The 13,866-nt window shown below is 35.8% G+C and overlaps 2 protein-coding genes across 3 annotated transcripts; one reads left to right on the top strand and one right to left on the bottom strand.

The window, feature by feature from the left end:
• Positions 1-328: 328 nt before the first annotated feature.
• Positions 329-2,391, bottom strand: LOC143585317 (uncharacterized). Its single transcript, XM_077067130.1, has 3 exons — positions 2,163-2,391; positions 644-913; positions 329-525 (listed from the first exon to the last, which is right to left on the bottom strand). Exons 1-3 carry the CDS (start codon positions 2,374-2,376, stop codon positions 470-472), a joined length of 540 nt encoding a protein of 179 aa, XP_076923245.1. The 5' UTR covers positions 2,377-2,391; the 3' UTR covers positions 329-469.
• A 2,206-nt stretch (positions 2,392-4,597) lies between these two features.
• On the top strand, positions 4,598-13,010 carry LOC143585308 (uncharacterized). Of its 2 annotated transcripts, XM_077067122.1 has the most exons (12): positions 4,598-4,814; positions 5,260-5,364; positions 5,499-5,556; positions 9,339-9,419; positions 9,516-9,587; positions 11,421-11,668; positions 11,749-11,820; positions 12,113-12,229; positions 12,325-12,406; positions 12,484-12,530; positions 12,608-12,689; positions 12,783-13,010. In XM_077067122.1, the coding sequence occupies exons 1-12, from the start codon at positions 4,600-4,602 to the stop codon at positions 12,861-12,863; spliced, it is 1,260 nt and encodes a 419-aa protein (XP_076923237.1). In that variant the 5' UTR covers positions 4,598-4,599; the 3' UTR covers positions 12,864-13,010. The 2 variants fall into 2 exon arrangements, with proteins under 2 accessions (XP_076923237.1, XP_076923236.1); XM_077067121.1 differs by having other exon boundaries at positions 12,608-13,010.
• Positions 13,011-13,866: the final 856 nt, after the last annotated feature.

Genomic DNA, 13,866 nt, shown 5'->3' with positions numbered 1-13,866 from the left:
TGATGCAAAACTACTATCGAGCCGGGGGTCTCACCGGAAGCAGCCTCTCTATTCCTTCGGGATAGAGGTAAGGCTGTCTACATCTTACCCTCCTCAAACCCTACCATAGCTTTGCTATCGGTGGGATTTACTGAGTACGATGATGATGATGATGATGACGACGACGATGATGATGACGACGATGGTATTAACCAAGCAGTATTGATGCAATGGCAAAATCCATTCTTATTATCATTCACAATCAGCCGGTTTTACAATAAAATAGCAAGTTTGCATATTGAAACGACAACCCATGTTTTTGGATGCCAGGTTGATATAAGAAAAAAAGTGAATGAAAGTCTGATATGTCAAAAACCAACTTAAACAAACCTCTTTTGAGTTATGAATTATCATGAAATACATAACACATGGAATATGGTAGATAAGATGTTTTCAACAATAATGGTGGATTTATACAGACATGAATCTATCAGGATAGTGATGCCTTTTCCAACAGTTCCTGCAACTCCCCGCTCTTGTATGCATCTGCAATACAAGACGATAATTAAACAATAAATATTGTCTCAATGAAGAAACATTGATAATAAGTTAATAACGCATCTAAATGGCAAAGTAAATTAAAGCCATGAGTGAGTCAACTCACCAACAGTTATGTCACAACCACCAAAAAACTCCCCATCGATGTAGAGTTGCGGAAATGTAGGCCACTGCGAGTATTCCTTTAATCCTTGGCGCAAGAATTCATTTTCAAGAATGTTAACGGTTTCGAAAGGTACATTTACCGCCTTCAAGATAGAAACAACTGTGTTTGAGAAGCCACATTGCGGGAAGTCCTTAGTTCCCTTCATGAAAAGAATGACCTTGTGTGATGTAACAACTTTATCCAATGTAGTCTTTAACTCGGGACTTAATGCTGTAAGCACGAATCCGTATAAAACATTAAATGTAAATTAGTACCACTTTTATCTTTATCATACTTTTGAGCTTGTCCTATGTAAACTGCACTAAATGGATGCAAATTCTTGGAATATATCAAAGCAATTGCTAAACTTACAAACTATTTATCTGTAATTGTAGTGTTGGAAAACTTGGGATTAATCGTCGACGGATTAATTTTTAGCTAGTCGGTGATATTAGTCGCTAGTCGGCCCTAACCGGCCCCAGTCAGATCTAGTTGGCCCTATCTAACCCTAATTTCGGTCAATTCTGCACAGCTTAGGCCATTTGGTCCTGAATGGATCGACGAGTGGTTAAAACCCGTCTACTTCAAAGTTTTACATATAAAAACAAACTGAAATTACATATACAAATTCAAAATCTGATTAATCTCTAGTTACCACTAAGGTTGTTCTCTTTGGTGGGGGGTATTGAAGCCTCCATAGTGCCACGACAGCGCCACGTGAGCACTGGGGGCATCGAAGCCCCAACCTATAGCGTCCCTCTATGGTGAGGGGCTTTAAACCTTTTATTTATTTATTTTTGTAACAAACACGTCAACTCGGATTCATGGTTGTGGAAATTTGGAATTTGTAGAGTAAAATGATGGTTTGAAAATTTGAGAGTTGTTTGAGCAAAAAATGAAAATGGTTTGAATTTATATAGAAAATGGTTAAATTGATTTTTTTTAATATAACGATCATATAACCGTTTAAAGGAGAAGGGGCCCACCACTCATCACCCTTCCGCGCCCATCATTGTGAAGCAGCCCCCCCTTTCCGCGCTCCACATTTCAGCGCCCCAAAGATGCCCCATTTAGGTGCCCATACCGAACCATCTAAGGACGAGCAAATGACTTTTTGAGGTTTTTGGATGGGTACAGTACCATATTTGGGGATTTTCCCGTCCTGGTACCGTGCTCATCCCTAGTCTCCATCCACCATCCGACTAGCTACAAGCGAGTTCTACAACACTGTAATCGACATATATCACACTATGAATGAATCCATTGTGATGGTAATCATCGATTCATTCTTATAACTATGACTCTACGAGTCCAAAAATTAATTTGAAATATAAAACTCGCGTATGGCAAGTCTTTAAGATATAAAAGGTACCCCTAAGTCCTAATTAGTTGAATATTCAAAAACAAGTGTTCCAATTCCAAACATCGATAAGATAAAACAACTAGAACCATGTATGAGTGGATGGAAACATATTAATACCAGCAAAGCATCCAATCCTTCTAGAAGAAACTGCAGTTTTACTAGCTTGAGATCCGAATATTTTTAAGCTGGTAAAGGAAGTGGGTCGACGGTGGTATGTGACTGCAGAACGATTGATTGTGGTAGTTCCGGAAGCAAATTCGAAAGAGGGGATTCTTGATGTTGATGAAGAAGCAGCAGCCAGTCCTGATTGGATACTCATAGACCACGACATCTTTACAAGCTGATTGATTATGTTACGGAGAAATTTGGATCACTGGTATAGTATCGAACTATCGATAGACCTGCACACGATGTGTTCGATGAAATGCCTGTGGCTGTCAATGTTGATTATTGCAACTTACTCATGGGTCAGATGGGCTCCTCTACATAAGTTATGCTCCAAGTGTCTGGGCTAGCCCACAGATTTAGACTTTATGAATGTTATCGTATAATAATGTACAAAAACACGTACGCGGATCACGCTTATGGCATAAACTAAACGCTCAAGAAAATCATAATACGCTCAAAACGAGTTTCGTGAGGAAAAGTAAAAGATTGATCGATTAACGATCCAAATATGTTTTTTTCCAGTGAATCCATGATTAATTAGGTATGTATTGATGATTTCAAGATGTTAGGATGTGATTACATGGATCAATTTTGTGAATATATGTATTTTTGTACGTTAACGGTTATTGTATTATATCCTTTATCTAGACTTTATTGTTGGTTTGTTACAAATTAATATTAGAGTAATACATCTCGATATTGATTATTGAATGTGTGGTAGACTGGTAGACGAAAGAGTCATCAAGTGAGTGTTTTTTTTTTTGTTATAACAACCAAGGGACTTGACCACATTTTGGTGACAGTTTATACTTTTACGCACTTAAGAGCAAGCTTGTGACCTCTAGTTGTCTTACCAAAGTGTTGGCACATGATGATTCAAAATAATCCAAAATATATCTTTCAAATCTCAGTGGACTAAATGTGTACAAACCTAAATTCTACTGATGTACATTCCAAATGTCAAGAGACTATATGCGCAAAAACCTAAACTCCAATGAGCAATTCATTCTCCTTTTGTATACAGTATATATTTTTTTACACCTTAAATATCACTTGACCTTCCAACTTATAAAAGATTTGAATTCACTATCATACTTCAAGCATTTTACCACTATACCATTAAATAATAAGTAAACAAATACCTTTTCTAATACAAAGCGTTCTCATTTATGAGATTAGGAATATTAATATATTATCAAAACTAAAGTTACATTAATGAAGCCACTTTGTATGTTGTAAATTAGATCTATTTTCTCCCATAAAAATCAATTATCTTAATTTTAGGAGCTTCTTTAGAGATAGTGGCTTTGCTCTTTGAAAAGAACAAATCGTTTCTTGCTCTCCAAATACACCAATATATAATAAAGATAATCGCTTGCGTTCTCTTCCTTTTTTATATCATTTGCTTTGATATGCATAGTGACATTCGAGAAGATCACAAACCGAGAAAGCAAATACAAGAAAGATTTGACACCAATGGTTGATACCTTGTCATTCCAAAATCGTAACATAACATGAAGCGAAAAGGTTTTCACTATTTCGGATGGCTCGACACACAAGACACGATTATTAGGACCTTAAGCTTCTTTTTTGCCAATGCTTTCATGGAAGGTAGTCCTTCCATTACCCCCATCCACCCAAATATGTTCATCTTTATCAACAACCAACTATTTGATTGAAAAAAAAAGACTATGAACACTCTATCCTCAACCTCAATGTATGTGTAGCCAATGAACCACCGGCTCTCTTACACTTTTCTCTCTAGTCTCTCACGCACATAGAACACTCTTTGTTGTCCACGAAGAATAGTCATCTCTCTTCCACATCATCATTCTTGGATATTCAAGGATTTCCCCAGGGTCTAATCATCATCGTCGTCATTATTATAATTATTATTTATTTAAACAATTTTTTGAAAATAACGTTAAAAATATCGGATGGTTTAGTCAAGCATCATGTGGTGGCGTCGATAGTTAAAACTCAAAAGACAATGGTACATGCACCAATCGACCAATGGCTGAGTGTTATGTGCCTAATGTCCAAGGCTTGATGCAAAATTACAATCGAGTCGGGTGTCTCACCGGAAACAATCTCTCTATTCCTACATGGTAGGGGTAAGGCTGTCTACATCTTACCCTTCTCAAGCACTAGCATAACTTTGCTATCGGTTTGCTGAGTACGATGATAAGTTATTTAAACAATTGAAAATTATAAAATAATAATGCATGTAAAAAAATATTAAAATAAGTATAAGTGAGCAGACATGAGTTAGGGAGTAAGTAGAAAGCTTTAACAGTGCGCTAATATCTTATCGGATATAACTGTCGCTTAACGGCAGTAGGCCATTGCAGCGTCACGCAGAGAAGTGAAGGCGATACATACATTAATGGCCACCGGATGTATAACTACTTGCAAGCTTTCTTTTTCTTCTCTTATTACAAACTCTCCGGCAGCAGCTATCATCCGGAGCTTCAACTTAAAGTTCCAGCAAAACGAAAAACACGGAACACGTGGACGATACCGAGCCAGTCTGATAATGAATCCAGAGTCATTCGAAGTCGGTAGGATGATCGGAAGCTATGGTTTCATGAGCGTCACTAGGTAAACAAACCCTGGAGTTGTGCACGAACAGTTCGGTTATTAGCCTAACCAATCTGTTATTCAGTTAGTTTGTCCGTTTGGTTCAGTTAATTTCGGTTAATAACAAATGTATAAGTACAAGAAATGAAGATATAAATACATGAAATGGACACATATATACATAAAATGCATAGAATGAAAGTATAAAAATAGAAATATATGAGAATATGAAATGTTCAGTTTGGTTAACCAAGGGTACAATGTAAAATGCTAACCGATTTTCGCTTAATTCGGTTTTCAGTTAACCGAGGGTACAAAAAAACCTGATTGATAAATGATTTTCACTTGATTTGGTTTTCGGTTAATTGCAAGTCGATTTGGTGGTTTTTGGTTAAGGGTTCGGTTATAGCTATGTATTATCAAATGGAATTGGGCCGTTACTAATTTGAGAAATTTGTTTGGGCAGTTATTCAGGTCTTCAATCTCGACCTGATATGGATGAGTTATCGCGGTTAGAGGACATTGGGGGATTGAAGTTTCAGGATGTTAGAGAAGGCAATGTGCAAATCAGGTCAGTTTCCATTCATCCCTATTTTAGGGGCATTGAGAATTGAGATTTTAGTTGAACATTAAAGTGTTCTTATTTTGCTTTCCTTTTCATTTTTCTTCTTCATATTGATATTTGCGATTACAGCTTTTCTGCAGACTTTATGAAGGAAGAGTAGCTCAGGGTCCTCGTAGGGGCACTCCGATCATCTTCAAGGTAATCTCCACCATATTCTGTAGAGATTCATTTGGTTTTGGTGAACAATCATTTGATTAGGGCTATAAACGAGTTGATTCGAGTCGAGTCGAGCCAGGGTGGGCTTGGCTCGAAGTTAAACGAGCAAGCTCAGCTTAGCTTGGCTCAGCTCATTTAGCTCAACGAGCTGAAATGTTGGAAAAATTTTTCAAAATAGGAAAAGCAAGAAGGTTAAGATGGATTATAGGAGAGAGAAAAGTTAGAAAACTAGGAGATCCGCCATTTGAAATGGCGGATCTCGACAAACATGTAGGGTCTGCCAGATATTGTCTGGTGAGGTGGACGACAACCCTGACATCCGTCATTTGAAATGGCGGATCACGAATATTTAATTCGTGTTCCGCCATTTGAAATGGCGGATGTCAACACTGTTGATCCGTCATTTTGACTGGCAGGTCACATATCTCAAAGTAGCCTACCCCTATAGGTAAAAGTGAATTTTGTTGGACATCCGCCATTTGAAATGGAAGATGTCATCCTGACATCCGCCATTTCAAATGGCGTATGTTAATAGTGACTTTAACTGACAGACATGACAACACACTTCCCTTTAAGTTGAATGCCTCGTTTTTGACGAACTGTTCCCATCCAAATATTATTCTTTTGTGACTTTCTTTTTTTTGAAATATGGGAATGGCTACCATCCAGAATAAATAAGCCATAAATTTGTTTAATAAATAATGCATATATTTTAAATAAATCACAATTTAATTCCTTTAATAAATAAGTAACCCATATATACCAAAAAGCCACATTTTAATTTCTTTAATAAATAATGCATATGTTTTAAATAAATCACAATTTCAACTATGAAAACTACATAAATTTGTATTATATGAATTATGACAACTACATAAATCTTGTTGGAGTAGGTATTGCGTCTACTAACTGCATAAATACAAGGCATGCTTCACAAATGAGAGTTTAATTTTGACACTTATCTTATGTAATTTTTTCCTTTTTATTGTTTACTTAATAACATTTTTTAAAGACCTTATTTAACAAATAAAAATTGTATTTAACAAATAACGTTTTTAAAATACGTTTTGTCTCTTTATTATTTATTAGTTTTCTAAATGTCATTATTTAAAAAAATACAAAATGTAATATTAAAAAGATTTTTTTTAATAAAAACTCCATGTTTTAATATTTTGAAGGACATCCGCCATTTGAAATGGAAGATGTCAGATGACATCTTCCATTTCAAATGGCGGATGTCCATCAAATGGTGTTTTTTATTAAAAAAAATCAATATTAAATTTTGTATTTTTTAAATAATGACATTTACAAAACTAAAAAATAATAAAGAGGCAAAACATATTTTTAAAAAACGTTAAAAATAATTTTTTTATTTGTTAAATAAGGTTATTGGTTATTATAAGTAAATAATAAAAAAAAGTAAATAATATAAAAAGGAAAAAGAGTGTGTTGTCATGTCAGTCAGTCAAAGTCACTATTAACATCCGCCATTTGAAATGGCGGATGTCATGATGACATCTTCCATTTCAAATGGCGGATGTCCAACAAAATTTACTTTTACCAATAGGGGTAGGCTACTTTGGAATACGTGACCTGCCAGTCAAAATAACGGATCAACAGTGTTGACATCCGCCATTTGAATGGCGGAACACGAATTAAATATTTGTGATCCGCCATTTCAAATGGCGGATGTCAGGGTTGTCGTCCACCTCACTGGTAGACCCTACATGTTTGTCGAGATCCGCCATTTCAAATGGCGGATCTCCTAGTTTTCTAATACTTCTTTTCTCTCTCCTATAATCCATCTTAACCTTCTTGCTTTTCCTATTTTGAAAATTTTTTCTGAAATGTTGATATCGAGCCTAGCTCGTAAAAAACTTGAGTCAACTTGTATACTTTTAAAGATTTCTAAATTTTGTATTTTATACACATTGATATATATATATATATATATAAGGGTGGCAAACCCAACCCAAATGGATTGTTTTGGGTCAAGATGGATAAATTTTAAAAGTTAAATGAGTTAGGATGGATCATAAAAGTTCTTCAAGTGGGTCAGGATGGGTTGGAAATATACAAGTGAGTTTCATTTATAGGTTAGAATGGGTCAAAACAAAATATCCAAGTTATCCAAAATTTATCTAATTCAAAATACCCAAACTATCACATGCGAAACAAAACTCATCCAAAACCCAAAAAATGATCGAAACGAAACAAGAACCCCGAACCGACTAGAACGAAACAAAAAAAAAAACAAAAACGAAACTGAACCGAAATAGCAAAACGACCAAAACGAAACAAAAAAAGCGAAATGCAACCGAAAAGCTAACCAAAACTATACAAAAACACCGAATCGACCAAACCGAAACAAAACCGAATCGAAATAGATAACGACCAAAACGAAACAAAAAAACCGATATGAAACTGAAAAGTTGACCAAAACAAAACAAAAAAAAAGCGAAATGCAACTGAAAAGCTGACCAAAACAAAACGAAAACACTGAACCGACCAAAACGAAATAAAAAAACCGAAACGAAACTAAACTTAAATAGAAAAACGACCGAAACGAAACAAAAAAACTGAATTGAAACTGAAAAACCAAAAGGAAACATAAAAAAACTAAATGCAATTTAAAAATCGGACCAAAGCGAATCAAAAACACCGAACCGACCAAAACGAAACAAAAAAGCTGAAGCGAAACTGAACCGAAATAGAAAAACGACCAAAACAATTCCAAAAAAACCGATATGACACCGAAAATCTGACCAAAACGAAACAAAAAAAACCTATATGACACCGAAAATCTGACCAAAACGAAACAAAAAAAAAGCGAAATGCAATCCAAAAGCTTACCAAAACGAAACAAAAAAACTGAAACGAAACTGAACCGAAATAGAAAAACGACCAAAACGATACCAAAAAAACGATATGACACCGAAAATTTGACTAAAACGAAACAAAAAAAAAGCGAAATGCAATCAAAAAGCTTACCAAAACGAAACAAAGATACTGAAACGTAGCCGACCAAAATAAAACAAAATGAATCGAAACGAAACAATAAAACGAAATGAAATCGAAAAAACTGACTAAAACAAAACAACACTGAAACCGAAAAACCGAGAAATCGAACCGAAATCATTGAAACCGAGCAGATACCGACACCGACCGAAATGAAAAAAAAAAAAACGAACCGAAAAAGAAAACCCTGAAAAACTCGAACCTGAACTGGTACAAAACGAGTTTTTTTTAATGAACGAGGATGACGTGTGAAACATTTTAGTTATTTTGCATTTTTTGTTTTTTATTTATATTTTGAGTTATTATTTTTTTAATAGTTTTTTTGAATATTATTTTGAGGGGTTTTTTTAAACCCTTTGTATGTCAACCTTCACTTGGGTCAAGATGGGTTAGCTTTACCCATCTTGATCCATATCCATCCTAACCGTCTATTTTAAAAATCCATCCTGACCCATATCCATCCTGACCCATCACTCAAATCCAACCCAACCCATTCACATTGCCACCTCTATATATATATAACGTACATGAGACGTAGAATTTATAAACTACAAAATTTAGAATTTGGGCTTTGATTTAAATTAGCCAAATGAGCCAGCCTATCTTGGCTTGGGCTCAGCTCGTTTACAATGAAGCTGAGTCGAGCCAGCTCGTTTACAAACAAGCCGACCTCGAGCGAGTCACGGGCTTTTTGAACAGCCCTACAGCCGTACATCTGATTGATTATGTTATCGTTTATTATACAGGTTTATCCGGGGAAACAGATGGGTGGTCTTGAGGCTGATATGATGGCATCAAATGAGCTGAACTCTCATGCTTTCCTTCAAGTACATTTAGAACATTATATTTGACCAACTGAATTGGTTTTACTACATATGTCGATTCAGACTTCAGAGTGATAAAATCTTGTACATTTTCTGCAGAGTTGTTCACAATCAATCTGCCAAAATATCCAAATTCTGTTAGGGGGTTTTGAAACTAAAACAGGAGAGCAGGTTACTTTTTTTTTTGAGAAATCTGCAATTTGTCTCCCTGGTATATGGACCAATTCTACAGGTTTGACACTGAAAATGATTTTGCGAACTTTGGACCATCGTGATATTTGGGCGGGTCAATCTGACTCCTTGCCGTCAGTTGACTGTGAGTTGACTGACCAAAAACGGTGAAATTACCTTTTTACCCCTGAGTCTATAATTAAACCTAAAACTAAATATCCAAATTTCGTGTAGTGGGTGGGGTTCAAACCCCGGACCCCCGGTTTAACAACAAACAACACAAACCAGTTGGACTGAGCTACCATTTAATAAAACTACACAATATCTAATATATATTAAGTACCACAATGTGCTGTATATGTATGTTGTATATATGTTCTGTATGTATGCCGTATAGTATATATATATATATATATTATGTATATATAGTCCGTAGATATATATATGCTGTATATATATATGCTGTTGTATATATATGTTGTATATGCTGCATATATACATATGCTGTATATATATGTTGCATATATATATATATACTGTATATAATATTTTTAAACGAAGAAACGAGTCCGAAAACGACGAAACGGGTCGCTTTTTAACAAACTTTTTGTTCAAAAACAACGAAACGGGTCGTTTTTTAACAAACTTTTCACTAAAAAACGACGAAACGGCTCGTTTTTTAACAAACTTGTTGTTCAAAAACGACGAAACGGGTCGTTTTTTAACAAACTTTTCACTAAAAAACGACGAAACGGGTCGTTTTTTAACAAACTTTTCACTAAAAAACGACGAAACGGGTCGTTTTTTATTGTAATTTTAGCTAAAAAACGACGAACCGACTCGTTTTTTAGTTATCCCCAAACCCGAGTCCGAACACACAATGAACACAACCATTCTTTTATATATATTACACAATACATAAACACAATACATAAACACATATATCAAAACACCCGAATTATAATCTTCGGGATTTTACGCGCCGAAGTCGAACCCGAACACCCCGAACACTACGGTAGGAGAAGCGGGTCGACATTCCACGTTCTAAGGAACGCCAACCGGACTACACTGGCGACATTAACCACAACGCGGACGGAAATTTGACGAATCCGAAACCAGATTCGGAGACCTATTGCTAGTGGGACTCCGATTAAACATGTGAACCGAATAATGAACACGAAAACCATGGCGGCGTCGGATGTGGATGGGGATGGCGGCTCGGCGTCGGTGGTGGCGGCGTGGGTCGGTGTTGATGATGGAGATTGCGATGGTGATGGAGATGGCGACGGTGATGGTGATGGAGATGGCGGTGATGGTGTTGGTGATGGTTGAGGGTGTCGAGTATATATAATGGGTGATGAAATTGTGGGGAAATTGTGGAGGTTGAGTTGGGTAAGAAACGAAGGAAGGAAAGAGGGAGGAAGGAGGGTGGAGAAGGGGGAAGAGTATGGAGGAAGGAGGAAGAAGATAATACCCGGTGGTCGGACTGTCATTTTTCCCGACAAGCTGGTTTTTTCAAGATTTTAAAAAATATAACTAATAGAGAGGCACATATGTGACTGGCCAAAATTACATTTGTAAAAAGTCTAAAATACCCTGCAAATAAACGGACTTAAACGAAAATATTTAACGGAAGGAGTCAGATTGACCCGCCCAAATATCACAATGGTCCAAAGTTCGCAAAATCATTTTCAGTGTCAAACATGTAGAATTGGTCCATATACCAGGGAGACTAATTGCAGAATTCTCTCTTTTTTTTTAATTTAAGTGCCTCGTATGTTTTCATATTATGAAGATTGTGACTACTATATACGTGATCTAAATAACAAATAGTGGCTTGCATTTCGCAACGATGGCAAATACTGTGCAGCAGACTATGCTAAAGTTTCAAGTGAGAAACTTTCAAGAAACCGTGGACTTGGAGAGCAGAAATCCTGGAATCCCTTTGAAGCAGAATTGAATATTAAACGAAAACGATCATTTATTATTAAACTTCTTCAAGGTGTTTTATGTGGTTTGGTATACATGCATGACAATGAAAGATTACATCAGAGCCTTGGCCCATCTTCAGTTGTTCTAAAGTATGTTTTTCTTTTTTTCTTGGAGACGCGGTTTTTATTGTATTGTAAAGGTAAATAAAAGCTATGTGCTGGCATTGCAGTACAATGGTGGAAAAAGATGCTGCTTATCTTGTTCCAAGGCTCCGTGATCTTGCCTTCTCGGTGGATATACGGTAATGCTTGAGGCTATAGTGCTAATAATTTTAAACAATATCTTCTACAACTTATTTTATTACAGATGATTATCTTATTCTGTTTATCACATAATGACTTTCAAAACACACATCGAACACAACATACTCATCTTTAAAATAGCCAGAGGCATCTGTGCAGGCGTTTCATCTTTAGCATATATGAAAGTCTTCACATGTTAATACTACTATTTTTAAGGAATTAAATTTAATAATTGAAAGTATCCTCTTTCAGAAATAATGTCTGATCATACTTAGTAACTTTTTGTTCTAGAATTTCAAGTTTAGAGGAAAATCCGTATGGATTGTCTGAAGGTCTTTGGAGGAGAGCGAGATCATCTGGGGCGTTTACTCCTATGGAAAAACGAGCTTTTGGAATAGCGGATGATATGTAAAAAGTCTACTTTAACCCTTGTTAATGTTCTAGAAATACATATATTATTGATATTGTTTACTCATATTTGGCTATTCTTATTTTATTTACAGCTATGGAGCTGGTCTTCTTTTTGCATACTTGGCTTTTATTCCATTTTGCGAAGCAGGCATTGTGGATAGCCTTTCATTGCAAGCAAGTTTCACATAACTATATTTAAGCCCATTTTATCCTTTATTTATGTGCTTATATTTATGGTTTTGAACTTGCAGAGGCTGCTAGAGAGCACTTTCAAACTTGATCTTACAGCTACTAGAGAGTAACAACTCTAATAAATTTCTTTAGACAATATATTCCAGACATAAATAATACACATGTTGACTATGTTTTTATTAGGTATTGCTTAGCTGATGATGGGTTTGTAGAGGCGGTTAAGTTTCTGGATATGGATGACGGTGCTGGTTGGGAGTTATTGCAGGTTCAATTCCATTACTATCATTTCATTCTTTACTATAGATTTGGGTGTGTTATTTTCACATTAGGATTATGTTGCTATTTTGATTAAATGCAGATGATGTTGAATCCTGACTTTAGGAACAGGCCAATTGCTGAAGCCGTATTGAACCACAGGTTCCTGAAAGATGCTCTTTGAAGTCCCTTTTTAGTAATGAGAATTATAAGGTTTTAACGGATATGGAAATACACTATGATCATTTGTGTTATTTTAGAGGAATACATTGTTTCACTAACGAGTATAGCCAGCGAAAATGTCATCGTTTGTTGTTTTACATATAGAAAAAGAGAGAAATTGCATGTCATAATAAACAGAAACATGATGTAATTACATTCTTAGCATAACCAAACTGAAGAAAAGTTAAAAACTGTAATCTGGACACATTCTGATTTGGTTTACTTGGCATTCGAATTACACATCGTTTTCTAAAGCATTAGTCGATGAAATTATTTCCATAACACACAATTCATAAACCCGCTATGTTCATCCAAAACGAAACCAGAATCCACTTGTGAGTGCAGTTGTACAAGACAAATCATTTCTAAAAAATGAAAGCAAGTTCCTATAAGCCCTTATTAAGTTAACCACAACAAAAAGTCACAAACCCATAACATATAAATTCGTAATCAATCCATCAGCACCTCATACTAGACTTGCACAAAAAAACCGGTTCTAGAACCGAACCGGTGAAACCGACCCGGAACCGGTTCCAGTTCCTACCCGATTGACCTTATACCCGGTCTGGGTATTTTTATACCCGAAATCCATACCCAGTTCCACATATTATATTTCCAATCGGTTCCTACCCGGTTTCAAATTGTACCCGGTTCCAGTTCCTACCCGAAATAACCGGTTCTGGCGTTCCAACGGTAATATAGCCGTTGGAACCGGTTTTTGAGAGAATTATAGCCGTTGTAACCGGTTCCAACGGTTTTTGAGAGAATTCTTGTCGGTTTAACCTTAATTGTGATTTAGAGTGTGTTTTATAGTTTTGGAAGTGATTTAACTAACACACAACACATTGCTATTTATAGTATGTTGGTAAGCTATATATAGTAAAATAAAAAAACCAGTTCCAACGGTCAAAAACGGCTATATAGCTGTAGAACCGGTTTGTAACGGCTCTTTTATTTGAATTTCA

The sequence above is a fragment of the Bidens hawaiensis genome, unplaced genomic scaffold (genome assembly GCF_021521415.1).
Source record: "Bidens hawaiensis isolate Kalapana, Puna unplaced genomic scaffold, B.hawaiensis_p1.1 tig00033814_1, whole genome shotgun sequence".
NCBI lineage: Eukaryota > Viridiplantae > Streptophyta > Magnoliopsida > Asterales > Asteraceae > Bidens > Bidens hawaiensis.
Note: the sequence above shows the minus strand (reverse complement) of the source record. Positions and strands in the feature narration are given on the sequence as shown.